Source organism: Anabas testudineus, chromosome 21 (assembly GCF_900324465.2).
Source record: "Anabas testudineus chromosome 21, fAnaTes1.2, whole genome shotgun sequence".
Taxonomy (NCBI): domain Eukaryota; kingdom Metazoa; phylum Chordata; class Actinopteri; order Anabantiformes; family Anabantidae; genus Anabas; species Anabas testudineus.
This window is the reverse complement of record NC_046629.1, coordinates 3,406,583-3,434,539: the sequence shown is the minus strand read 5'-3', so window position 1 is coordinate 3,434,539 and position 27,957 is coordinate 3,406,583. Positions and strand designations below refer to the sequence as shown.

The following is a 27,957-nucleotide window of genomic DNA, read 5'->3' as shown; positions in this document are numbered from 1 at the left end:
CAGAATCTGTTCTGGTTTCTGCTGCCATATTCTGTGTCTTCTCTAGTGTAAATAATGGAGTTTATGGAACATCTGCCCTTTCTAGTGGATATCACTCTGTAGGTAGATCGTGTAAATTAATATCTAGCCCCCAACATTTTAGTCAATAAAAGCATGACATGTATTAGAAGATTAGATCAGCTCTGGATTTGTGTTATACACAAAAAAAAATGTTTTGTTTACAACACACCGCAGACACTAATAGTGATGATCTGCAGATTAGAGGAGGAGGAGCGACTGAAGTTATAAGACAGAGAGATTTGTTCAGAGAGCTGTCAGAGCTCAGCAGCTTCTCCTCTCTCTCTGATGATGGAGGAAGTTGAACTCTGCTTTCCACATCTCAACACCTCCTGCAGGAAACCAAAGCGTCCTCACTTTCACACTGTTCTTATTTACATTGTGCCGTGCTTCATCTCTCTGATCACTATGACACTGAACCTGCTGGTCATCATCTCCATCTCCCACTTCAAGTAGACACATATTTAATCACTTTATAGAACTAGTAGCTGTGCAGAAAGAAATCATTGTGAGAGACTTTTTCTCAACACTTTTGACTAGTTGATATGTTTTCTCTGGTTTTATCTTCTGCAGTGAAAACAAAACAAATAATGACATAAATATCTGTTTCTGTCTTTTCTCTCCAGGCAGCTCCACACTCCCACCAACCTCATCCTCCTCTCTCTGGCTGTCTCAGATTTCTTTGTAGGTCTCTTGTGGTTGTTTCAAATGATGATCATAGACGGCTGCTGGCTTCTGGGTGACCTCATGTGTATCCTGTATTTTGCTTTTGATTACATTATTACATCTACATCAGTAAGAACCATGGTGTTGATATCAGTTGACCGTTATGTGGCTATTTGTGACCCTCTACATTACTCCACCAAAGTTACACCAAGAAGAATTGGAGTCTGTGTTTCACTGTGTTGGATCTCTTCTGTCTTCTATCGCAGTGTGCTGATAACCGATGACCTTAAACAACCAGGCAGGTACAATCTGTGTGCTGGACAGTGTGTGGTTGCCATTACATTTATTGATCAAATTTCAAATCTCATTGTCACTTTTTTTATTCCCATCACTGTTATTGTAGTTCTGTATTTGAGAGTATTTGTTGTGGCTGTGTCTCAGGCTCGAGCCATGAGGTCTCACATTATGCTTGTCTCACACCAGCGTTCAGTGAGTGTAACAGCTAAAAAGTCAGAGATGAAGGCAGCAGGAACTCTTGGTCTTGTTATAGTTGTATTTTTACTCTGCATGTTTCCATATTTCAATATTGCACTTAGAGACCAAAGCACTTTGCTGAGTGCTTCATCTGCTGGATTTACAATATATCTGGCCCATTTTAACTCCTGTTTAAACCCTATGATTTATGCCTTTTTCTACCCCTGGTTTAGAAAATCTTTTAGACTCATTGTTACACTAAAAATACTGAAGCCTGGCTCCTGAGAGACTTATATGTTGTAACTGTGGAGAAACTGAAATGAGGCCTTTACTTTGTATTACAACATGCTAACCATTTAAAGGACATTTAGGCAAGACAAAATATAACCAATGATATTTTTCATACCAGCATGCATCTTAAAGACACTTTGTGTCTGCTTTTTCCTGTGTTGTGAGTTCATTGTGCACCTTATTATACATACAATTGTCATGACCACAGATCACACTGATTTTCCATGCATTCAGAAAAGCGCATGTCAATGTTGCAAAGATTGGATTGACAACATGTTAATACTTTAGTACTTTATTTTTAGGAATCCATACTTAATTCCATTTATGTACTTTCTACTTTTGTACAATTGAACAGCTGTTATCGATAAATACGTTTGCAGAAAGCACTAAACTTCAACACTGTTCACATTAGCACATTGCAGTGTACCACACATCCAGTTAAAATGATACGAGTCGTTAGTAGCTGATCCTACGAGTTACTTGTTGATTAAGGTAAATTGTCTCAGTAGGATGTGTATGCACTCAGCCAAAGATTGTCTGTGCGAGAAGATGCTCCACTCTGTAACTCCATTGTACAATTGCAACAGACTGTTAATGTAACTCTAACGTGTCTCTAAAAAAAGAGTGTGTCCAATTAAGTAAAACACAACTCTTATTTCCTATGTCAGATAAATTTACCCACATAAATGTTCATTAAAGTATTGGATCTTTAAATGTTAATAATAAAGGACTCTAAAACGTGATGGTAGTGGTCTATCTCAATTAGCTTTGCACAGTAACAGCTGTTACAAACATACTTCAAATGTCTAGTTTTATACTTTGAGGACATTTCAGATCTTGTACATTTGGACTTTAACTTTGATGAACAAGAGAAGTTGAATTACTACTTCTACATTTTACAAGTATTCTACTCGAGTAAAAGATGTGTATACTAGATGTGTATACTAGTCACCTCTGCTAGGGTCAAATGCCCATGTGACAGCTGATATTGCAGGTGAGGACAGACATTGTAAATAATCATCTATATGAATTAGATGTGATGACTAATTGGATCAAACTGGACTAAAACGGTCTAAGACATGGTTGCTTGGCACTGACAGTCAACAAACCACACAGTGCCTGATATTTATAACTACTAAGAAAATGTCCGATCTATTGGTGCAATTTCAACCAATAAAGAATAGTTCATACATGACTAAATATTTGCAAAAAAAAAACTCAAGTTGAATAAGAAGAAAGTAAACAGTACAAGCTGCGACTTTGATGAGTTAAAGAACATGAAGGCATCATCTTAACAGAATCTGTGCTGGTTTCTGCTGCCATATTCTGTGTCTTCTCTAGTCTAAATACGGGGTCAGAATGTCTGTCATCCTTCTTTACTTTTAAAACCTATGCCTATCCAAGTTTTTGGTTCATGGAACATCTGTCCTCTGTAGTTGATTTCATTCTGTTATATCCAGGTACATCCTGTAAATGAATATCTAGCAGCCAACATTTGTAGTCAATAAAAGTGTATCTGTATTAGAAGATTATATCAGCTTCAATTTGTGTTATACACAAAGAAATATCATGTTTACAACACAGCAGAGAGACTAATAGCCATGATCTGCAGATCAGTGGAGGAGGATCCAAAGAGCCACATAAGTTATAAGACAGAGAGATTTGTTCAGAGAGCTGTCAGAGCTCAGCAGCTTCTCCTCTCTCTCTCTCTGATGATGGAGGAAGTTGAACTCTGCTTTCCACATCTCAACACCTCCTGCAGGAAACCAAAGCGTCCTCACTTTCACACTGTTCTTATTTACATTGTGCCGTGCTTCATCTCTCTGATCACTATGACACTGAACCTGCTGGTCATCATCTCAATCTCCCACTTCAAGTAGACACATATTTAATCACTTTATAGAACTAGTAGCTGTGCAGAAAGAAATCATTGTGAGAGACTTTTTCTCAACACTTTTGACTAGTTGATATGTTTTCTCTGGTTTTATCTCCTGCAATGAAAACTGAGAACAATACAAATAATGACATTAATATCTGTTTGTCTCTTTTCTTTCCAGGCAGCTCCACACTCCCACCAACCTCATCCTCCTCTCTCTGGCTGTCTCAGATTTCTCTGTGGGTCTCCTGTGGTTGTTTCAAATTATGATCATAGACGGCTGCTGGCTTCTGGGTGACCTCATGTGTATTCTGTATTATGGTTTTGATTACATTATAACATCTACATCAGTAAGAACCATGGTGTTGATATCAGTTGACCGTTATGTGGCTATTTGTGACCCTCTACATTACTCCAGCAAAGTCACTCCAAAAAGAGTTGGAATCTGTGTTTCACTGTGTTGGTTCTCATCTCTCTTCTATCGCAGTATGCTGATAACCAATGACCTTAAACAACCAGGTAGGTACAATCTGTGTGCTGGAGAGTGTGTGGTTGCCATTACATTTATTGATATAATTGCAAATCTCATTGTCACTTTTTTTATTCCAATTACTCTCATCGTGGTTCTGTATATGAGAGTGTTTGTAGTGGCTGTGTCTCAGGCTCGTGCCATGAGGTCTCACATTGTGGTTGTCTCACACCAGCGTTCATTGAGTGTAACAGCTAAAAAGTCAGAGATGAAGGCAGCAGGAACTCTTGGTCTTGTTATAGTTGTGTTTTTATTATGTATGTGTCCCCATTTCAGTGTCACACTTAGAAGCCAGAGCACTTTGCTGAGTGCTTCATCTGTTGGATTTACAATATCTCTGGCTCATTTTAACTCCTGTTTAAACCCTATGATTTATGCCTTTTTCTACCCCTGGTTTAGAAAATGTTTTAGACTCATTGTTACACTAAAGATTCTGAAGCCTGGTTCCTGTGAGACTAATATTTTGTAACTGTAAACACATTATTGACAAATGTGTCTGTTCTCTGGTGCTGTGATAACCAGAACATTGCCTACTGACAGTGCTGCAGTGATCAGTTATTCAGTATGCCAACATTTATACACAGTCAGAAGGTTTATTCTAAATCTTTGCTGTTAAAAATATATCTGTGCAAGTTGGCTGAAATCAGCTCATGTGTAACTTATCCACTTTTTATACATTTACATAAAAGGTAATGGCAGTGTTTGCAATGTGTTGGTTTCCTGCATGAATTGTTCATGAAATGATCAGTGATCAGTTGATCTCACCATCAATGGTTAAATGGTTGTGTTGAATCAATACATGAAATATCACAACTGTCTGTTTTATCAGCTTAGAAATACTGATTTTGATGTTTGTGATCAAACCACATTTATAATATGAAATATAATTATTTCCCTTGTCATGTTTTTAACATCTGTTAAGTGAACATAAGGCTCCATCTTGCAGCTGGTGACCTTGAGATCCACATAAAGAAACCATATTATGTGGTGTATGATTTTTGTAAGTTGTAAGTTTATTATATAAAATAATCAGTAGAAAGCAGAACAATGTACAGTATAGATATACACAACAATAATAACAAAGTCAGTGGAGAGACTAATGTTGATAATTTATAGATAAAGGAATGAGAAACATGAATTTCTAAAGGACAGAATATTATAAGACAACAAAAACCCTGTAGTCTATGTTTCCCATATTCATTATACATAAGATCAATACCCTCCATTGAAACATAAAACAAATACATAGTGGTGTATTTTCAGGTGTTTTATAATTTAGTTATATTGCAAAGGTATGTGCGAGGACAGGTTGTGCTTTTCTAGAGATGCCATTTGTTAAAAATTAAATCTGTCGTGAACATTTTTCTCAGTTATTTTTTTATTTGCTGAAAATTTGCTGAGAAAGATAATTGGCATGTCTAGGGTCAAGGCCTAGACATGACAATTGATGCTACCACTATCATCAGTGGACAAAGACTTCAAGAGTAGACAGTAGAGAGTAGAGAGACTCCATTTCAAAACCTTTGCAATGGGAGGAAACGACTTGGAACCACCCAGATGGGGCAAAGTCTTCCAACACCAGGTTATACAGAGAGAAATACTGAAAGGCTGCAAGCTAGCCCTTAGCAATGGGCCATACAGATGGGGACAGGACAGCGTACAGCATGGATGGACTCGTATGTACAACAGCTCTAGATTCAAGACCACACTCAGACTGCTTCCTCCCTATAGATCATTCTGAATTAATTTCAGTAAACAATTCATCTAAACCATCAACATTTCCTTTAGATCTCATCCCGACTAAACTGCTCAAAGATGTCTTACCTTTGATCGGCACGTCCATATTAGATCAGATCAATCTATCTTTACAAATAGGCTACGTACCACAGGCTTTTAAGGTTGCTGTTGTCAAACCCCTACTCAAAAAGCCTACTCTAGATTCAGGGGTCTTAGCGAATTATAGACCAATATCCAATCTGCCCTTTATCTCTAAAATTCTTGAAAATGCTTTTTCACAATTGTACGACCACCTGCGCAGCGATAACTTGTATGAAGATTTCCAGTCAGGATTTAGAGTACATCATAGCACAGAAACAGCACTGGTAAAGGTCACTAATGATCTTCTATTAGCATCAGACAATGGTCTACTCTCTATACTCGTCATGTTAGATCTTAGTGCTGCATTCGACACTATAGATCACAACATTTTATTACACAGACTGGAACACGTCATTGGAATCAAAGGAACAGCACTAGAGTGGTTTAAATCGTATCTATCAGATAGATTTCAGTTTGTACACGTTAAAGATGAGTCTTCCATTGCACAGCAAAGTTAGCTATGGAGTTCCACAGGGTTCTGTGCTTGGATCGAGTCTTTTCTATACATATCCCCCTGAGGCAATATTATTAGAAAACACTCTATAAATTTCCATTCCTATGCAGATGATACCCAGTTATACTTACCTGTGAAACCAGAAGAAACTAACACTAATGAATCAAACTTCAAGCATGCGTAAAAAATGCCTGTATGTCCTCCAATTTCATCTCCTAAATTAAGACAAGACAGAGGTTATTTTGTTTGTTACTGTTAAAATCTCAGAGACACTATGTCTAATCCCATTGTTACCATGGATGACTTGGTATTGGCCTCAAGTATAAATCTCTATCTCTCTAAATCTCTAGAACTGTGTTCACCTGCTCACCTGAGAAATATTGTTAAAATTAGGAACATCCTGTCCCAAAGTGATGCTGAAAAACTAGTCCGTGCATTTGTTACTTCCAGACTGGACTATTGTAATTCATTATTAATAGGATCTTCCAATAACTCATTAAAAAGTCTCCAGTTAATCCAAAATGCTGCAGCCAGAGTTCTGACTGGACTTAGAGAGAGAGATCATATTTCTCCTACGTTAGCTTCTCTCCACTGGCTCCCTGTAAAATCCAGAATTGAATTTAAGATTCTTCTCCTCACTTATAAATCACTTAATAATCAGGCTCCATCTTATCTTAAAGACCTCATAGTTCCATATCTTCCAAGCAGAACTCTCCGTTCTCAGACTGCAGGTTTACTTGTGGTTCCTAGAGTTTCCAAATGTAGAATGGGAGGCAGAGCCTTTAGCTATCAAGCCCCTCTCCTGTGGAACCAGCTCCCAGTTCAGGTTCATGGAGGCAGACACCCTCTCCACATTTAAGACTAGACTTAAAACTTTCCTTTTTTATAAAGCTTATAGTTAGAGATGGATCAGGTGACTCTGAACCATCTTAGTTATGCTGATATAGCTTAGTCTGCTGGGGGACCTCTACTGATACACTGAGCTCCTCTCCTCTCTCCTTTCTCCTCCATCCATTCAAATTCTACCATTGCACATCATTAACTTTTTGTCTTCTCTCTTCTATAGTTGTGTTTCCTCCTCACTGTATTTTTCTGCAGGTATCCTCGGCCTGGAGCTGTATATCCCCCACTGTTCTTGCTGCTTGTTGTTGTGTTTGTTGCCTGCTGTTCTTTTCTCTCTCCTATTTCCACTCTGAATTAAATCCTGGATTCATCCAAGATTTTGATGAGATCTAATACATTGATGTGGTCTCAGAAGGCAAAGAGGATCATCCTGATTGAGCTGATGGTCCTGTGGGATGGGAAGAAACCTTGGAAAAGAAAGGCCATCAACTAGTAGAACCTTGTTCTCATGTAGGAACAACTGAACGACTGAAACCTTCGAAGTAGATCCGAGTTAGGGATGATCTGAATGTAAAGACATACATAACTATTTTATAAATGCCTTTTGATTAGGGCCTGGACCAAAAAGCCAAACTACTCCTGCTCTAGTCTAATAAAACATTTGAAGACCACCTTAGTGAGTTGACACCAAGGAAATAGTACATCTTTATAAATGAGGTGACATTCCTAAGAAGATGTTGCCTTTGTGCAGTTTTTCAAGCATTAAGGAAACAAAGCTTTACACCAGAATTATAAGTGCTAATCACAGTTAACCGTGTTGTTTTACAAAAAAAGAGTAAGTATAGCATGTAGGGGAAAAAATCATGACGCAAGGATTGAGAGAGGAGGGGTCATCACCTTAATAAGAGAGAACATGCATGTACCATAGCACAGAGAAGCAAAAGGGAGGAGAGTGAGTGCTGCCAGGGCTCAGCAGCTTCTCCTCTCTGGTGATGGGCATCCCTGAAGGAGCTGAACTCTGCTTTCCACAGCTGAACTCCTCCTGCAAGAAGCCGGCGTATCCTGACCAACAGGCCCTGCTCATTTATGTTGTGCTTTCCATCGTTTCTCTGCTCACTGTGGCTCTTAACCTGCTGGTCATCATCTCCATCTCCCACTTCAGGCAGATATGCTGTGTTATCATTTAACCTTTAGGAAGACACTGGGTTACAGATTGACATTTTACTCATGCATTCAAACATATTGCTGCATTACTGAAACTAATGAAGTCATTTCTTGCACCTGTGTAATTACTGTATGTTTAGTGATGATGTTCTTCCTCTGCAGGCAGCTCCACACTCCCACCAACATCCTTCTCCTCTCTCTGGCTGTCTCAGACCTCCTTGTGGGCTTCATGTTGATGCCAGTTGAAATCATCTACACGGACACATGCTGGTTTCTTGGTGACATGCTTTGCTCTCTGTATTATGTTGTAGACTACACCATTACGTCAGCCTCAGTAGCCAGTATGGTTCTGATTTCAGTGGATCGTTACATAGCTGTTTGTGACCCTCTGCGCTACTCGACCAAAGTCACTAAGAGAAGGACTCAGATCTGTGTTTGCTTGTGTTGGGTTTGTTCTCTTTTCTATAGGTTTCTCCTTTTACATGATCACTTGCAACAACCAGGAAGGTCTAACTCCTGTTTAGGAGAGTGCATAGTTGTCATAGAAAATGTAGCAGGAGTTGCCGATCTCGTTTTCACCTTCATCATACCGATCACCATCATCGTAGTTCTGTATTTCAGAGTATTTGTGGTGTCCTTGTCTCACGCTCGTGCCATCAGGTCTCGTGCTGCAGCTACAACAGCCAAACATTCGGGGACTGTAACCGTGAAGAAAGCCGAGTTGAAGGCAGCCAGGACTCTTGGTGTTGTCGTCGTTGTGTTTCTGTTCTGCTTCTGTCCTTACTATTTTCCCGCTCTAGCAGGTCAAGACACTTCAGTTGATGCTGCGTCTGTGGCCACGGAGATCTGGCTGACACACTTCAACTCCTGTGTGAATCCTGTCATCTATGCCTTTTTTTATCCCTGGTTCAGAAAATGCATTAAGCTCATTCTGACACTGAAGATACTGAAGCCTGGCTCTTGCAATACTCAGATACTATAGAATCATGCATCAAACATTTAGCATGTTCAAACTTTGTCTTTAAATGAAGATGTTTTTTATAAAAGGGGAAATGTAGTAGTGTTGTTTCTGAGGAATAATATCTAGTATGGAGCGAAGACCTGTAATTGTTCTTTCGTTTTACATGTGTCTGTGTTTATAAATTATAATTAGAACTAATGTTGTTCATTATAAAACATTTGGTTATCGAATGTACAATAGTATCTATGTAGTGTATATGAAGTACACGCTGAGATTTATTTGTCATATTTATTTTTATGATTATATGATAGTGATTCAATGTAATCCCTGTTTTGCATGTTAAAGAAAATTAACTCCACATCAAATCAGGATAAGACTTTAAATATGACCAACTGAGCCATTGGTTTATTTTTATGTTAACTAGGCCGCATCTGGTGAGTGTGAGTTCTTTTCATTTTATCTTCTCATGTTCAGATGTGCTGCAGTCAAATCTAAACATGATTTACTGAAGCCAGAAAAACACACACTCATGCTTATTATTTTCTCCTGTCCAAATTAGAATTATAAAACCAAATCATAAGAAAAATGAATGATGATGAATGAATTAAAAAAAAATAGGTGTGGATCACTTGTGTTCAGAGGCCGGTCGACTTTTGGCATCTTCCAGCTTTAGATTAAGTGAACACACCTGATTGTTTAAAGATGTTTAACACACACAATGTTGGTTATAGAAGTGTAAAGTTAGATTATTTGTTTGGCTTTGAGTTTACATGATATAGCTCTATAAACGTCTGGACCAAACAAAAGCAGTAAAGAAAGAGGAGCAAAATCTAAATGAAGATTTTTTCTACTTCTTAAAGGACATATGCAGCCAGCCACTAGTTCAGGATGGCGTTAATCCAGTTTACACTGTTTCCAATGCAAACTTTCCAAACATAGGCATATCAACAGTAGTGAATCCACTTTCACATTCTCTGAGCAGATGAAAGCTGAGGCAGGGAGAGCTGCACTTATTGGGCCTCATTCAACAATTGTTTTTAAAACCCACTTACACACTTTTCACAAAGATTCATTCAAGGTTCAGTTAGTGTGGGTTAGGGCGTAGGTCGAAAAACACAAGGCTAGATTCGGGGAAAGAAAAGACAAAGCTGGAAAGTAGAACAAGGTCCGACAATCTGTCAGAGGAAGAATGAACTGGAGGGAGCGAATAAAGGAAGACTGAGGGTCACGTAAAAATGATCAGGGGTAATTAAATAAAGCTAGAGACAGGAAGGACAGAGAAGAAAGCAGAAGTGAAACAAAAGAAGCTTTTTTTTATTTGGGATTTGATCTTCAGTAAAACGCTGTTTGCATAAAATAACACCTTTTTCATTTTTATCATTGCTATTTTTCTTATAATCATTTATAATGATAACTTTTTAAAATAAGCACTGGTTTAAAACTTAAAACAGTGTAAGAAAAAAAGACATCTACAGACTACATAGCATCGTCAACTGTGTCAAAATCCATCTAAATATGCTTTATACTTTAGTATTGACTTATACTGGAGGAATAGGCAGGATCAAGAGAGGCAGCAGCAATAAAAGATTTATTACCAATCTGAAATGAGATTTTCAGCAGTTTCACAGTTGAACTAAAACATTCCTGTATTGTTTGTTTTTTTAAAGAATCAGTCAGTGTTTTTTTACCCGAGCCTTGTAATAAATGTTCTCATCAATAGATCATGTAGAACTAGCAGGATAAAACATTTAATGGCAGATAAGTCACCTGGTTAATTCAACATCTGATCAGTTTTACAGAAACAGATGAACTTGGATTTAATATAAGTCATCAAACTTCATTAATCTCTAGAATATATGATATAATTTAAAACCAATACAAACTTCAGGGCTGTGTCAACCACAGGGTGCACACAGGGGAATTAATGTGAAAATAAATGACTTGTGTACTTAAGCCTAGTATTAGTATCAGTAGCATAGTAGCAGTAGCATAGTGTATAGTATAGAGTAAATAGTAATAAATAAGAGTATTATTAAAAATCTGTAGTTTAATTATTTAATTTAGTAAATTCTTCATCATTTTATCTATTAAACAGTAGGAAAAGATGAAAAGTGAACTGTTTTCTATTTTCCACATAGGTTAAATAATTTACTCCGAATAAACACAGTTCATGAGTCATAATAACGTTCAGAAAACAGTTTGAGATGTTTTAGAAAAAATTAATTTCACTCATGATGTTGCTCTGAAGTAATCTGCTCTTTATTTATCAGGTTAAAAACCCTTATTTAACACTCTAATGACATCTCTACTGCAGCATGTTGGCATCACAGGAGTCAGGCTGTAGTATCTGCAGTGTAACAATGAGTTTTAATGATTTTCTGAACCAGGGATAAAAATAAGCATAAATTACTGGATTTAAACAGGAGTTACAATAAAGCAGCCAGACACTAAAAACTGAAAATGTTACTGTGGTTGACATGTCCTGTCCCACAAGAGCAGGATAAAAATAAGGACAGAAACACATTAAAAACATAACCACAACAACTCCAAGAGTTTTAGCTGCTTTTCTCTCAGATTTCTTTGCAGCTACACCGACTGAACCCTGCACTGAGACAGCTGCAATCTGAGACCTCATGGATCGAGCCTGAGACAGAACCACCACAAATACTCTCATATACAGAACTACAATGACAGTGATGGGACCAATAAATGTTAATATGACATCTACAGCTTCTGGTATGTAATTAATTTCAACTACACACTCTCCATAGCAGGAATTATATGTATCTGGATGTATCAGGAAGTCATTCAGTATGGCACCATTATAGGAGACAGAACAGGTCCAACACAGACAGATGCAGATCTGAACTCTTTTCTGTGTGACTTTAGTCGGGTACCGTAAAGGGTCGTGAATGGCCACATATCTGTCAACTGATATCAGCACCATGTTTCCCACAGAGGACGATGTAATGATGTATGAGGCATACTGAAATAATCCACACATGACGCTCCCCAAAAACCAGCAGCTCCCTAGTAGGAGAATTCGAACCGGCATCAAGAGGAGGCCAACGAGGAAATCTGAGACAGCCAGAGAGAGGAGGAGGAGGTTGGTGGGACTGTGGAGCTGCCTGGAGAAAAAGAAAATCACTTATCACTTAATAAGCCCTAAACATATAAGTTAATGTTCAAATGTGCACGGACATACATCAGTAGCTAGAATGTGCTCTTCACAGACACTTACATGTTGGAATTTTATATATTATTGTATTTATGTAAAATATGAGGTTTGAGTTTGTGGCAGCTTGGATTTCAAAATGTATAAACAAATGCATTGTCTTAGTAGTAGTGCAACTGTGTTTTTGATTTCTCTACCTTGAAATTCTATAACTGATGAAAAACTGTGAAAACTGTTCTCATTTGAAATCTATTATTTTATAAAATCCTTAATTTAACGACATATTTCTTGTACAAGAGACAAAAGTAAAAATCATTGATTTTAAAAATATAAATCCTGTTTTAACTCACAAGTTCATCTTTTTACCTGAAGTGGGAGATGGAGATGATGACCAGCAGGTTGAGAGCTACAGTGACCAAAGAGATGCTGGAAAGCAAAATGTAAATAAATATGTTCTCAGCATGATGCTTAAATTGCTTTTTGCAAGAAATGTTGATGAGCTGCGGAAAGCAGAGTTCAGCTCCTTCCAGTGTCTCCATAATCAGAGAGAGAAAAGGAGAGAAGCTGTGGAGCTCTGGGAGATTTCAGACCAAAGTTCACCATCATAAAGCTGATTTATCTCACTCCTCCCTCTTTTCTCCAAACCAACAACACTGCATCATTTAAGTGATGTAATTATGAACTACACTTACGCTGTGCTACAAGAGATGTGAACCTGTAGACTCCCTAAATCTTTTAAGTTATTTACAGTTTTATTACAAAGAAAAGCCCAAAAAATGAAATATACATCATGATTGTTATTATCAGTAACCATGATGTCCTGTAATTCTGGCTAATGTGACTTCTGATCAGGTTCATGTAAAAAGAACTAATCAGGACCGTGAGTCATCAAATGTCAGTGGTGAAGCGTAAATAATAGTAGTGAAAGAAGCAATGCAAAACTAAGAAATAAGTTTCAAGCAAGTACACATGCTAAAACAGGCCAGATATGCTGTAACATGACCTCTGGAATATCCTCATAATTACAATATAATGTAAACAGAATAATCAACAGTCTACAATGATTTCAATTATTTATCTTTTATTGTGACATCAGTGGATTACCTACAATGTTTTCATTGTTTTATCTGTTAAAATTCATGTTTTAAAACCAAGCAAGTTGTCATATCATATCTATATATGTCTATTTTTCACAGCGAGATAATTTACTCAGAATAAACATTGTACATGAGTCATAATAATGTTCAGAATTCAGAAACCTGGTGACTGGATTTAGATCTAAAACCTAAACATTTCCCCTTTTATTTCACCAAGAGGATCAATAAAATTGTTATTTTGCACATTGAACTTTTCTACTGCAGCATGTTGGCATCACAGGAGTCAGGCTGTAGTATCTGCAGTGTAACAATGAGTTTCATAGATTTTCTAAACCAGGGATAAAAATAAGCATAAATTACTGGATTCAGACAAGAGTTACAATAAAGCAGCCAGACACCAAAAACTGAAAATACCACAGTGGTTGACGGCGCTGTGTCCTGTCCTGCAAGAGAGGGATAAAAATAAGGACAGAAACTTATTAAAAACATAACCACAACAACTCCGAGAGTTTTAGCTGCTTTTCTCTCAGATTTCTTTGCAACTACAGCGACTGAACCCTGCACTGAGACAGCTGCAATCTGAGACCTCATGGATCGAGCCTGAGACAGAACCACCACAAATACTCTCATATACAGAACTACAATGACAGTGATGGGACCAATAAATGTTATTATAACATCTACAGCTCCTGTAATGTAATTAATTACAGCTACACACTCTCCATAGCAGGAATTATATATATCTGGATGCTTTAAGAAATTATGCAGTATGGCACCGTTATAGAAGACAGAACAGGTCCAACACAGACAGATGCAGATTTGAACTCTTTTCTGTGTGACTTTCATGGGGTAACGTAAAGGGTCGTGAATGGCCACATATCTGTCAACTGATATCAGCACCATGTTTCCTACTGAGGACGATGTAATGATAAAAGAGGCATATTGAAAAACTCCACATATGAAACTCCCCAAAAACCAGCAGCTCCCCAGTAGGAGGATTCGAACCGGCATCAAGAGGAGGCCAACGAGGAAATCTGAGACAGCCAGAGAGAGGAGGAGGAGGTTGGTGGGACTGTGGAGCTGCCTGGACAGAAAGAAAATCATCACTTAATAAAAGCAGCATAAAGCAGTTGTGGAGACATAAATGAGTTTGATGAGTTAACAAAACAAAATATATCCAGAAATGATGCTACACATTATGAAGTCACTTTTTTAAGTGAGTAGGAAAAGCTGAATATGGCAACAGATGCTGTACATGTACTGATTATGTGCAACAAACCACTGTTTGATGAGATGGTTAGTCTGGATTTCAACAATCACATCATTACCACATTCACAAAGATAGTTATTATTAGTTAATTACTTTATGTAGCACGTTTCATTCTACAGCGTGCAATAAAATCTGCTTCTTAAATCAAATAACCAAATTTAAACATGTCAGAATGAGATAAAACACACATGATATTGGTTATGAGAATAAAAATAAATAATCATAATAAAACAGTTAAATCTCATCTAAGTGTATTTTTTACCTGAAGTGGGAGATGGAGATGATGACCAACAGGTTGAGGGCCACCGTGAGCAGAGAGATGCTGGAAAGCAGGATGTAAACTGAAATGTTCTCAGTGTGACGCTGCGTTGGTTTTTTGCAGGAGGTGTTGATGAGCTGTGGAAAACATAGTTCAGCTCCTTCCAGACTCTCCATAATCGAGCTGTTGTGGCAGGTTGCTGACCAGTTGTTCCTAATGAAGACGATTTATCTCACTCCTCCCTCTTTTCTCACAACCCACAAAATTGCGTCATTTCAGTGATGTAATTATGAACTATATTTACAACTTACAATTGAACCCGTATAGCCCTCACCTCTAACCTCCACTGAATTTAACAAACACAGAAGCAACAAAACTTTCAATTCAATTCAATTCAGTTTTATTTGTATAGCACAAATTCACAACAGACTTTACCTCCGTGAGCTGTTTGACAACACAAATGTCCAAGTCAGAACAATAGACTGAGCCTGTCAAATAGTGCTGCTGATTTCCACAGTGTACCTATTGTGTCACGTCGTTCCTAATGCATGTACTACTCAGTGGCCACCCCTCAAACCCCTGTAGCCAAACGGACTAGTTGCCCAAGTGAGAACGCATGTCACCCAGAAATTTTCCTGCTATGCACTGGAGGTGTAAACAGACACTTTGGCACAATATGCAGACCTAATTCTCCAGACGTTTTCTCAAGTGCAAACCACTACAGACAAATAATAATAATTAGTAATACTTCGTTTGCCTTCTTTTGTCCAGTCCAGCAGTCTCAAAGTTTCATAGTGATGTCTACTGGGGAAGCTGCGACTTGCTGCTGCATTTTACTACTGGAACTGTAGTAACAAGCATGTAGTGTTCAAGTACTTTGACTGCAATGTTTATTTCAGTTTATTTCTCTCACTTCTATCCATTGTCAAGTCAAATAGAATAAACTAAAGAGTGCTTTGTCCTGTTGTTGCTACTGTTCAGATTTGCCGTCATGTTATGTTCAAAGTGTGTGTGGAACATGTGTGTCTGAAATCAAGTATGAACAGAAATGTGTGCAGGACTTATTACTTATTAGTTTATTACTTATGAGTAAGTCAAGGAATTTGACTATATAAAAACGTTTTGCTTTTTTTAGATTCAGAAACACGATTTAGTTTTGTTGAGTTTACTTATTTATTTTTTTTACTTTAAGTGATGTTCTTACTTTATTAATTGCACTTTACTTTAACTTTTGTACTGTTTCTGCTACATGTGGGGGACCACAATTTATGTAAGTTGTTTATTCATTTTTTAATAACACTACACAAAATTACACGTGCCTTAATTAACACTAGATTTTGCCAAATTATAATATTGGCATTAAGTTCCCATTTGGATATTTAAGGCCTCAATACACTAAGTGGCATTTAGCTTTGTCAGACCTTCATTGTGTGTGTATTGATTAAACTGCCGAATAATTGTTGAATGTCTGATCAGTTTGAACTATCATCATTATTAATTATTATGAAATTGTTATAAGGATAAAACATTAGTTCTACAGTTCTTCTAATCGGCACAGGTGTATGGATTTATAATGGTAATACATTAATCTTCATTTAATCAGTTTCACCAGACACAATTTACTAATCATAGATAATACAACTAAAGATGTAACACAAAAAATAAGGTTCTCACTGGGAAAATAGGTGAAAAAACCTCAATGTACTGTGAGTGAGTCTAAAAATGATTTAGGATGTAAACAAAAGAATCACAAATCTGCACCAATTGTTTTATTGTTTCTCTTTTATTGTAACATCGGTGGATTATATACTTGTTCTCTTTATGTGTTAAACGTGACAAGAAATCAACTTTTTATGATATTTGACATTAATAACAATAAGTAATGTAACAGGGTCTAGTTAAGGGTGGTTCAGCTGAAAAGGTTTTTGTTATACAGTAAATGTAAAGTTGTTTGATTTAGTGAACTACATGAGCGCATCCACACAATGAAAAACTAACCTGCTGACAACAACCTGCTGGAATAATCTATTCTTTGTTTAAAGAGGTTAAAAACCATGTTTCTGAAACATAAGTGCAGATCAACTGGTCAGTTATTTTCTAATTTCAATGTGTACGTTGTTCTCTACTGCAGCACGTTGGCATCACAAGAGTCACGATGGAGTATCTGAAGTGTAACAATAAGTTTGATAGATTTTCTAAACCACGGATAAAAATAAGCATAAATCAACGGATTGAAACAGGAGTTACAGTAAAGTAGCCAGAGACCAAAAGCTGAAAATGTGGTGGATGTCTCCTGGGTCACAAGAGAGGGATAGAAATAAGGACAGAAACACATTAAAAACACAACCACGACAACTCCGAGAGTTTTAGCAGCTTTTCTCTCAGATTTCATAGCAGCTAAACCGACTGAACCCTGCACTGAGACAGCTGCAATCTGAGACCTCATGGCTCGAGCCTGAGTCACAGCCACCACAAATACTCTCATATACAGAACTATGATTAACGTAATGGGGAAAATAAATGTAATTATTACATCTACAACTCCTGATACGTACGTAAGAACGTTACCACACTCCCCATAGCAGGAGTAAAATGTCTGTGGACGTTTGAGGAAGTCACTCAGTATAGCACCATTATAAATGACACAACAGGCCCAACACAGGCAGACACAGAACTGGACTCTCTTCTGTGTGACTTTAGTGGGGTAAGACAAAGGGTCATTAATGGCTACATAGCGATCAATCGATATAAGAATCACGTTTCCTACTGAGGACGATGTAATGATAAAAGAAGTGTATCGAAATAATGCACACATGAAGCTCCCCCAAAGCCAGCAGTTCCCCATCAGGCGAATCCGAACCGGCATCAGCAGGAAGCCCACAAGGAAGTCCGAGACAGCCAGAGAGAGGAGGAGGTGGTTGGTGGGGGTGTGGAGCTGCCTGGAGAGGAAGAATATCATCACTGGAAATATTTTTGTACGTGATAGCTGTAAAAGTCCTAAATATCAGTTTATGTTCTGATACAACAGGCTGTAGAGTATAAGGAAACATCTTTAAACAGCTAGAAAATGCTCATCAGAGGCCTGAATATGACAACAGATACTGTACAGAGACTGTTAGGGTAGAAGGAGCCTTGAATTTCAAGACTCATATCAAAACCAATTCAATAATGCAGTTATTAGTTAAACCAGTAAGAGAGCTGGTAACAGTATGTAAACAAATGCATTACGTCTACACTGTATTCAAACAAGTGAGAGGCTAAGTATTTCTTCAAAACTGATTTATAATAAAAACTATCAATTCGTATTTTAGCTTATAAGTTTATCTTTTCCTGAAGTGGGAGATAGAGATGATGACCATCAGGTTGAGAGACACAGTCACCAAAGAGATACAGGAGAACAGGATGTAAATGAATGTGGTCTCTGAGCGATGCTGCATTGGCTTTTTGCAGGAGGTGTTGATGAGCTGTGGAAAGCAGAGTTCAGCTTCTTCCTGAGGATCCATAATCTGAGAGAGAAGCTGTGGCACTCTGGCAGATTTGTGACCTGGACTCCTCATATTAATGCTGATTTATCTTACTCCTTCCTCTTTTCCCAGAGGCTAATCACATCATTACAATGACGTTATTATGAGTTAGCTTCACAATGAGTGAACTGGACTTTTACACTCTTTCGAATTTAGTTATAAGTTTTTATCACAGTACAAAGCAATGATGACAAAAGATGACAGGTAGATTTAATACACTTTAATTTATTATAAAAACATCGAGGAGCCCTGTCTTCAAATTACAACAAACTACTTTAAACACATTTCATTCAAATTAGCACAAATGTAAGTGGAAATTTGTATTAATGTTAATTTATAATTGTCTCCATAGCTTACTCAACCTAGAAGAGAATTTTTATTTTCAACAGTCAGAATAAATGAAGTGTTCATTGTTCAAGTGTTCAGGTTTGTTCAACAGCTTTTAAATCCCACTCTCCTGGTTTCTCAAATGATTGCATCTGTGGTGAAACAGCAAAACGAAGAGTCTGCTGCTTGTTGTTTTTGTGCCTGCTGTTCTTTCCTCTCTTTTCTTTCCACTCACCCCAACCAGTTGAGGCAGATGGCCGCCCACTATGAGCCTTTTTCTCTCCACTGTTGCCTAAAACTTGCTCAAATGGAATTGTTGGGTTTTGAATATCATTTTGTGTCCTTTTGATGAGGTTGGACTTTTTTCTAGGTTTGACTTCTCTAAGCGAGGTGAGGTCAAAACTAATCTCAGATTTGATCTGACAACATAATAAGTCATGTTTTCAGAGAAATAGAGTTACAGAGTCAGTAGCCAAAGGTTCAAATGGGATATTTCGAAGGGTTAGAGCAGAGAAGCAGGTTGTTGAGATTCTAAAGATAAAAAAAATATTTATCAGGTAACCCCTGAACGAGGAGCAGGTGTGCTGAAGGTTGTGGAAGATTATGGGAAAGGTAGGAAACCTCTTGAGACATCATGAGACCCTTTGTTTATAGGCAACACCCAGAACTCCCTCAGAGCACAGGTGGGCTCTCTTTCTATCAGCGGCCATGGTTGTATTACTGTTTCAAATTTAGTCATATAGATTTAAATTGTACAGCAACATACTATGTCTGATAAACATCTAGAAGATGACACACTCTGACATCCCAGAGACACACATGGAAAAATCCCAGGGAGGTTTCATGGACAACTAACTGAAAGCTGGTTCAACCTTCAGTCATCAAACTTTGTAAATCAGTGGTAGAGAATACATGGTGCAATGCAAGGTCAAGGTCAAGCATAGTGTAGTAGTATCCACCAACACTGTCCTCAGATGGCATCTAATCAGGGAGATAAATGACCACACTTGGGTACCATGGATGTGTAAGACATTACAGTTATCTGGGTATTAGGATAATACGAAGTAATATGTTCAAAAAATACACAAATTCTTTGAATAACTTAATAAACCTGTTTACCATGGTATCAGTGCCTTACCTGGTATTTTACATTATACAATATGTATATGTGTAAGTGTTTTGGCAAAAGAAAATGTTCTTATTCAGCCACTTCTTGATGTTATTCTGAAATAATCTGCTCTTTATTTAGCAGATTAAAAACCCTTATTTAACACACTAATGACATCTCTACTGCAGCATGTTGGCATCACAGGAGTCAGGCTGTAGTATCTGCAGTGTAACAATGAGTTTAATAGATTTTCTAAACCAGGGATAAAAATAAACATAAATCACTGGATTTAAACAGGAGTTACAATAAAGCAGCCAGACACCAAAAACTGAAAATGTTACTGTGGTTGATGTCTCCTGTCCTGCGAGAGCTGGATAAAAATAAGGACAGAAACACAATATAAACATAACCACAACAACTCCAAGAGTTTTAGCTGCTTTTCTCTCAGATTTCTTTGCAGCTACAGCGACTGAACCCTGCACTGAGACAGCTGCAATCTGAGACCTCATGGATCGAGCCTGAGACAGAACCACCACAAATACTCTCATATACAGAACCACAATGACAGTGATGGGACCAATAAATGTTAATATGACATCTACAGCTCCTGCTATGTAATTAATTTCAGCTACACATTCCCCATAGCTGGAATTATACATTTCTGGATGTATCAGGAAGTCATTCAGTATGGTACCATTATAGGAGACAGAACAGGTCCAACACAGACAGATGCAGATCTGAACTCTTTTCTGTGTCACTTTAGTCGGGTACCGTAAAGGGTCGTGAATGGCCACATATCTGTCAACTGATATCAGCACCATGTTTCCTACTGAGGCTGATGTAACAATATATGAGGCATACTGAAATAATCCACACATGAAACTCCCCAAAAACCAGGAATTTCCTATGATGAGGATTCGAATCGGCATCAACAGGAGGCCAACGAGGAAATCTGAGACAGCCAGAGAGAGGAGGAGGAGGTTGGTGGGACTGTGGAGCTGCCTGGACAGAAAGAATATCATCACTGAACTTTAACTTAGGAAGTATTTAAGTCAGTTAATAAAATATAATTGAGTAGTCAAACAAGCAACAGTATATACAGATGAATATACAGATTAAAAACGGTAGAATGTGAGGTAACATTTGCAATTAGCTTTGATGTCCTCATCAATATGACAACAGAAGCAATTCATTACTAATATGTCTGTAAAAGAGGAGAAACTATATTAGAAATATGAATCTTGTATTATGCCTGAAGTGTGAGATGGAGATGATGACCAGCAGGTTGAGAAACACAGTGAGCAGAGAGATGCAGGAAAGCAGGATTTGAATGAATATGGTCTCAGCAGAATGATGCTGCGTTGGTTTTTTGCAGGAGGAGTTGATGAGCTGTGGAAAACAGAGTTCAGCTCCCTCCAGTGTCTCCATAGTCTGAGAGAGAAAAGGAGAGAAGCTGTGAAGCTCTGGCAGCTCTCAGACTGGAGTACTGCATAATAAGGCCAATAAATATCTCTCCTCCCTCTTTTTCCACAACCATCATACATGGATCATTTCAGTGATGTAATTGTGAACTACATTAACAATTACAGTGGGAAGATTAATGTTTTTTTGCACATAGTGGCCATGAAATATGATCTGAACGTGATGTGAACATTTGAAGACATCAAGAAGGGGCTAAATGTGCAGGAACAGCATTGCTGAAATTGTATTGAGTTGGTAAATATGTTTAGCAGCTAATGCATTTAGGAGGAGCAGGTTTTCTAAAAGATGTGGAAGATTATGGGAAAGACAGCCAACCCCCCAATATAAAGACTGGACTCACCATGCACAGGTGGACTCACTTTAGTCACCCACAAGCCAACCTGTTTACTTCAACAAAGAATGTTCAATGCATTTCTCTCTACGTAACCAGGAAGCTCCACTGGGAATAGATGCACTGGCTACAGTTTCTGCTTTATCCAACTCTGATTTCCACCACAATACTGAGACTGAGGGATACAGGTCTAGTTCTAATGTCACTAGTGGCAGGTAGAATGAGTTTCCGACCAGGTGCATTGACTGGGATGGCTGGAGGGCGAGACATCAGCATGCACGCTGGCTGACCTTGGCCTCTGGGTAAATTTAAAGGGGAAGCATGGGTCCCTCTTGTGTCCGCCTGAGTAAGCACAGTGTGCAGGAAGACACTGTCTTCCAGAATATACTGCTTTTTCACATTTGAACGACCAGGCAGGTTCAGCTCTCTTCTGATGTTTGCAAAACTACACCGCTCCAGTTACCACCAGGCGTGGCTGACTCATTGTTCTCCATGAACACATAGGTCACATCCATTATTGTGTCCTTGCAGGACAGACCATCTCATGAGTGATTTGTTCTCATGCCCAGACGCTCAGACTGTTGAGCAAGGAGATCAGGTTAGCAGTGACGGAATAGAAAAAGAAATCAAAAGAGGAATTTGAATTTTAAAAAATTGCCTTAACCCCTTTTACAGCAGAGCTCCACCGTGTCATGAGCATCTCAGATGACAACAACCACTTAAGTGTTTTCAATGTTAGAGATGTAATGTCTGTCTCACCTTCTAATCACTTGTCCAATTTCATCTGTCAAACAGGACGTCACAAGGTGTCGACTTTGCACAATTATGCTCTTTCTGAGCCTCATTTTTATAATAATTCTGCAGTGCAAAACATCCAAGCCTTGTAAGTATTTCTGATGTCTTCATACAGAACTTTAACTAATCTCTAACTAAACAGTTTTAAGACGACGTCTTAAAACACTCAGAAATAAATGTCATGTCCAACCTCATATTCATGTCTTATTTTAATTAGCATATGAAAATGCACAGCATCAACATACACATCAAAGCATATATTCTTTTAAAACACCCAGAATTTTTTCTCACTAATGTTTGCCTTGTAGATGACGTTCAGGACCTTTTCTGAAGATGTGATGTCTAAAAAACATCAACACACACTGACTGTAATTCACAATGATAAACAATTGTTTAATGATCAGATGATATAAAATCATTAACAGGATAAAACATTGCACATTTTTTTACAGTAATAATGTAAATCAGCAGGTACTTTTTTATTTGTGCTTAACTAGGCTTTTGATCAGATTGATGTCAGATGTCTTGAGTTTATATCAGTCATCAAACTTCTTGAAATAATCTGCTCTTTATTTAGCAGGTTCATTAAAAAAACAAACTCAGCTTTTTCCCTTATTTAACACACTAATGACATCTCTACTGCAGGATGTTGGCATCACAGGAGTCAGGCTGTAGTATCTGCAGTGTAACAATAAGTTTAATAGATTTTCTAAACCAGGGGTAAAAATAAACATAAATTACTGGATTTAAACAGGAGTTAGAATAAAGCAGCAAGACACTAAAAACTGAGAATGTCCCACTGGTTGACATGTCCTGTCCTGCAAGAGCAGGATAAAAATAAGGACAGAAACATATTAAAAACATAACCACAACAACTCCGAGAGTTTTAGCTGCTTTTCTCTCAGCATTTTTAGCAACTACAGCGACTGAACCCTGCACTGAGACAGCTGCAATCTGAGACCTCATGGATCGAGCCTGAGACAGAACCACCACAAATACTCTCATATACAGAACTACAATGACAGTGATGGGACCAAGAAATGTTATTATAACATCTACAATTCCTGCTATGTAATTAATTTCAGCTAAACATTCTCCGTAGCTGGAACTATACATTTCTGGATGTATCAGGTAGTCATTCAGTATGGCACCATTATAGGAGACAGAACAGGTCCAACACAGACAGATGCAGATCTGAACTCTTTTCTGTGTGACTTTAATCGGGTAACACAAAGGGTCGTGAATGGCCACATATCTGTCAACTGATATCAGCACCATGTTTCCTACTGAGGACTGATGTAATAATTAAAGCAGCATAGTTAAGTAAACTACATAGAAAGCTCCCAAACAACCAGCGGCTTCCAATGAAAATAATTCTAATCGGCATCAACAGGAGGCCAACGATGAAATCTGAGACAGCCAGAGAGAGGAGGAGGAGGTTGGTGGGACTGTGGAGCTGCCTGGACAGAAAGAAAATCATCACTGAAAATATTACTAAAACATAGAGTAATCCAACAAACATACTGTGTATACAGATTAACATACAGATCAAATACTATGAATATGTAGTAACATTTGCAGTGACATTTGCAAACAGCTATGATGTGCTTATCATAGTCTTCACCATGACAATAATAACAGTTCATGTACCAGCTCAGTACTAATATGTCTGTAAAAGAGGAGAAACTATATTAGAAATAAAAATCTTATGCCTATGCCGTATTATGCCTGAAGTGTGAGATGGAGATGATGACCAGCAGGTTGAGAAACACAGTGAGCAGAGAGATGCAGGAAAGCAGGATTTGAATGAATATGGTCTCAGCAGAATGATGCTGCGTTGGTTTTTTGCAGGAGGAGTTGATGAGCTGTGGAAAACAGAGTTCAACTCCCTCCAGTGTCTCCATAGTCTGAGAGAGAAAAGGAGAGAAGCTGTGGAGCTCTGGCAGCTCTCAGACTGGAGTACTGCATAATAAGGCCAATAAATATCTCTCCTCCCTCTTTTTCCACAACCAACACACATGGATCCTTTCAGTGATGTAATTGTGAACTACATTAACAATTACAGTGGGAAGATTAATGTTTTTTTGCACATAGTGGCCATGAAATATGATCTGAACGTGATGTGAACATTTGAAGACATCAAGAAGGGGCTAAATGTGCAGGAACAGCATTGCTGAAATTGTATTGAGTTGGTAAATATGTTTAGCAGCTAATGCATTTAGGAGGAGCAGGTTTTCTAAAAGATGTGGAAGATTATGGGAAAGACAGCCAACCCCCCGATATAAAGACTGGACTCTCCATGCACAGGTGGACTCACTTTAGTCACCCACAAGCCAACCTGTTTACTTCAACAAAGAATGTTCAATGCATTTCTCTCTCATCTCTACGTAACCAGGAAGCTCCACTGGGAATAGATGCACTGGCCACAGTTTCTGCTTTATCCAACTCTGATTTCCACCACAATACTGAGACTGAGGGATACAGGTCTAGTTCTAATGTCACTAGTGGCAGGTAGAATGAGTTTCCGACCAGGTGCATTGACTGGGATGGCTGGGGGGCAAGACATCAGCATGCACGCTGGCTGACTTTGCCCCCTGGGTAAATACAAAGGGGAAGCGTGGGTCCCTCTTGTGTCCGCCTGAGTAAGCACAGTGTGCAGGAAGCATAAAGAAGTCACACTCTCTTCCAGAATATGCTGCTTTTTCACATTTGACAAGAATCAGGTAAACGTTTTCAATGTTAGAGATGTAATGACTGTCTCACCTTCTAATCACTCTTCCAATTTCATCTGTCAAACAGGACGTCACAAGGTGTCGACTTTGTCCATTTATGCTCTTTCTGAGCCTCATTTTTATAATAATTCTGCAGTGCAAAACATCCAAGCCTTGTAAATATTATTGATGTTTTCACACTGAACTTTAACTAATCTCTAACTAAACAGTTTTAAGACTACGTCTTAAACACTCAGAAATAAATGTCATGTCCAACCTCATATTCATGTCTTATTTTAATTAGCATATGAAAATGCACAGCATCAACATACACATCAAAGCATATATTCTTTTAAAACACCCAGAATTTTTTCTCACTAATGTTTGCCTTGTAGATGACGTTCAGGACCTTTTCTGAAGATGTGATGTCAAAAAAACATCAACACACACTGACTGTAATTCACAATGATAAACAATTGTTTAATGATCAGATGATATAAAATCATTAACAGGATAAAACATTGCACATTTTTTTTACAGTAATAATGTAATTCAGCAGGTACTTTTTTAATTCTGCTTAATTAGGCTTTTGATCTGATTGATTTTAGGTATCTTGGTTAATATCAGTCATCAAACTTCTTGAATCAGTGGTACAGAATCCATCATGCAAAGCAAAGGTTCAGGGGTATAATATAATACAGCATAGTGTGCCCACCAACATTATTCTCAGCTCGGTCTAAAAATAAAGGTAAATGCCAACGCCCGTGTACATGTACCATGGATGTGCAAGTCCTTAAAGTATTATTCTATTCTTCCTCTATCATTACAATTATCTGGACATTAGGATATTAGGAAGCAATTAGAAATCAACTCTTTGGATGCCTAACTTTATGTATTTGTCAATATTTTAGTTCAGAATATTTTAGCATAAACTAAATGTTCTTATTCAGCCACTTCTTGATGTTATTCTGAAGTAATCTGCTCTTTATTTAGCAGGTTAAACCCTTATTTAACACACTAATGACATCTCTACTGCAGCATGTTGGCATCACAGGAGTCAGGCTGTAGTATCTGCAGTGTAACAATGAGTTTAATAGATTTTCTAAACCAGGGGTAAAAATAAACATAAATCACTGGATTTAAACAGGAGTTACAATAAAGCAGCCAGACACCAAAAACTGAGAATGTTGCCGTGGTTGATGTCTCCTGTCCTGCGAGAGCAGGATAAAAATAAGGACAGAAACATATTAAAAACACAACCACAACAACTCCAAGAGTTTTTGCTGCTTTTCTCTCAGATTTCTTTGCAGCTACAGCGACTGAACCCTGCACTGAGACAGCTGCAATCTGAGACCTCATGGATCGAGCCTGAGACAGAACCACCACAAATACTCTCATATACAGAACCACAATGACAGTGATGGGACCAAGAAATGTTAATATAACATCTACAATTCCTGCTATGTAATTAATTTCAGCTACACATTTTCCGTAGCTGGATTTATATCTTTCTGGATGTATCAGGAAGTCATTCAGTATGGCACCATTATAGGAGACAGAACAGGTCCAACACAGACAGATGCAGATCTGAACTCTTTTTTGTGTGACTTTAGTCGGGTACCGTAAAGGGTCGTGAATGGCCACATATCTGTCAACTGATATCAGCACCATGTTTCCTACTGAGGCCGATGTAACAATAAATGAGGCATATCGAAATAATCCACACATGAAACTCCCCAAAAACCAGGAATTTCCTATGATGAGGATTCGAATCGGCATCAGCAGGAGGCCAACAAGGAAATCTGAGACAGCCAGAGAGAGGAGGAGGAGGTTGGTGGGACTGTGGAGCTGCCTGGACAGAAAGAAAATCATCACTGAACTTTAACTTAGGAAGTATTTAAGTCAGTTAATAAAATATAATTGAGTAGTCAAACAAGCCAAAGTATATACAGATGAATATACAGATTAAAAACGGTTGAATGTGAGGTAAAATTTGCAATTAGCTTTGATGTCCTCATCAATATGACAACAGAAGCAATTCATTACTAATATGTCTGTAAAAGAGGAGAAACTATATTAGAAATATGAATCTTGTATTATGCCTGAAGTGTGAGATGGAGATGATGACCAGCAGGTTGAGAAACACAGTGAGCAGAGAGATGCAGGAAAGCAGGATTTGAATGAATATGGTCTCAGCAGAATGATGCTGCATTGTTTTTTTGCAGGAGGAGTTGATGAGCTGTGGAAAACAGAGTTCAACTCCCTCCAGTGTCTCCATAGTCTGAGAGAGAAAAGGAGAGAAGCTGTGGAGCTCTGGCAGCTCTCAGACTGGAGTACTGCATAATAAGGCCAATAAATATCTCTCCTCCCTCTTTTTCCACAACCATCATACATGGATCATTTCAGTGATGTAATTGTGAACTACATTAACAACTACAGTGGGAAGATTAATGTTTTTTGCACATAGTGGCCATGAAATGTGGTCTGAACGTGATGTGAACATTTGAAGACATCAAGAAGGGGCTAAATGTGCAGGAACAGCATTGCTGAAATTGTATTGAGTTGGTAAATATGTTTAGCAGCTAATGCATTTAGGAGGAGCAGGTTTTCTAAAAGATGTGGAAGATTACGGGAAAGACAGCCAACCCCCCCAATATAAAGACTGGACTCTCCATGCACAGGTGG

The 27,957-nt window shown here is 38.1% G+C and overlaps 7 protein-coding genes and 1 pseudogene across 7 annotated transcripts; 2 read left to right on the top strand and 6 right to left on the bottom strand.

The window, feature by feature from the left end:
* Window positions 1-465: 465 nt before the first annotated feature.
* LOC113173351 (trace amine-associated receptor 13c-like) lies at window positions 466-1,482 on the top strand. Its single transcript, XM_026376765.1, has 2 exons — window positions 466-483; window positions 688-1,482. The coding sequence occupies exons 1-2, from the start codon at window positions 466-468 to the stop codon at window positions 1,480-1,482; spliced, it is 813 nt and encodes a 270-aa protein (XP_026232550.1).
* Window positions 1,483-8,060: 6,578 nt separating this feature from the next.
* Window positions 8,061-9,214, top strand: LOC113173349 (trace amine-associated receptor 8c-like). The gene is made up of 2 exons (XM_026376764.1): window positions 8,061-8,230; window positions 8,395-9,214. Exons 1-2 carry the CDS (start codon window positions 8,061-8,063, stop codon window positions 9,212-9,214), a joined length of 990 nt encoding a protein of 329 aa, XP_026232549.1.
* A 2,284-nt stretch (window positions 9,215-11,498) lies between these two features.
* LOC113173348 (trace amine-associated receptor 13c-like) lies at window positions 11,499-12,907 on the bottom strand. The gene is made up of 2 exons (XM_026376763.1): window positions 12,735-12,907; window positions 11,499-12,321 (listed from the first exon to the last, which is right to left on the bottom strand). Exons 1-2 carry the CDS (start codon window positions 12,905-12,907, stop codon window positions 11,499-11,501), a joined length of 996 nt encoding a protein of 331 aa, XP_026232548.1.
* An 813-nt stretch (window positions 12,908-13,720) lies between these two features.
* On the bottom strand, window positions 13,721-15,170 carry LOC113173347 (trace amine-associated receptor 13c-like). The gene is made up of 2 exons (XM_026376762.1): window positions 14,998-15,170; window positions 13,721-14,549 (listed from the first exon to the last, which is right to left on the bottom strand). Exons 1-2 carry the CDS (start codon window positions 15,168-15,170, stop codon window positions 13,721-13,723), a joined length of 1,002 nt encoding a protein of 333 aa, XP_026232547.1.
* Window positions 15,171-17,116: 1,946 nt separating this feature from the next.
* Window positions 17,117-18,497, bottom strand: LOC113173346 (trace amine-associated receptor 13c-like). Its single transcript, XM_026376761.1, has 2 exons — window positions 18,328-18,497; window positions 17,117-17,936 (listed from the first exon to the last, which is right to left on the bottom strand). The coding sequence occupies exons 1-2, from the start codon at window positions 18,495-18,497 to the stop codon at window positions 17,117-17,119; spliced, it is 990 nt and encodes a 329-aa protein (XP_026232546.1).
* Window positions 18,498-20,132: 1,635 nt separating this feature from the next.
* Window positions 20,133-22,281, bottom strand: LOC113173345 (trace amine-associated receptor 13c-like). Its single transcript, XM_026376760.1, has 4 exons — window positions 22,216-22,281; window positions 21,917-22,108; window positions 21,206-21,342; window positions 20,133-20,955 (listed from the first exon to the last, which is right to left on the bottom strand). The coding sequence occupies exons 1-4, from the start codon at window positions 22,279-22,281 to the stop codon at window positions 20,133-20,135; spliced, it is 1,218 nt and encodes a 405-aa protein (XP_026232545.1).
* A 916-nt stretch (window positions 22,282-23,197) lies between these two features.
* On the bottom strand, window positions 23,198-25,410 carry LOC113173344 (annotated as a pseudogene).
* Window positions 25,411-26,301: 891 nt separating this feature from the next.
* LOC113173343 (trace amine-associated receptor 13c-like) lies at window positions 26,302-27,484 on the bottom strand. Its single transcript, XM_026376759.1, has 2 exons — window positions 27,375-27,484; window positions 26,302-27,124 (listed from the first exon to the last, which is right to left on the bottom strand). Exons 1-2 carry the CDS (start codon window positions 27,482-27,484, stop codon window positions 26,302-26,304), a joined length of 933 nt encoding a protein of 310 aa, XP_026232544.1.
* Window positions 27,485-27,957: the final 473 nt, after the last annotated feature.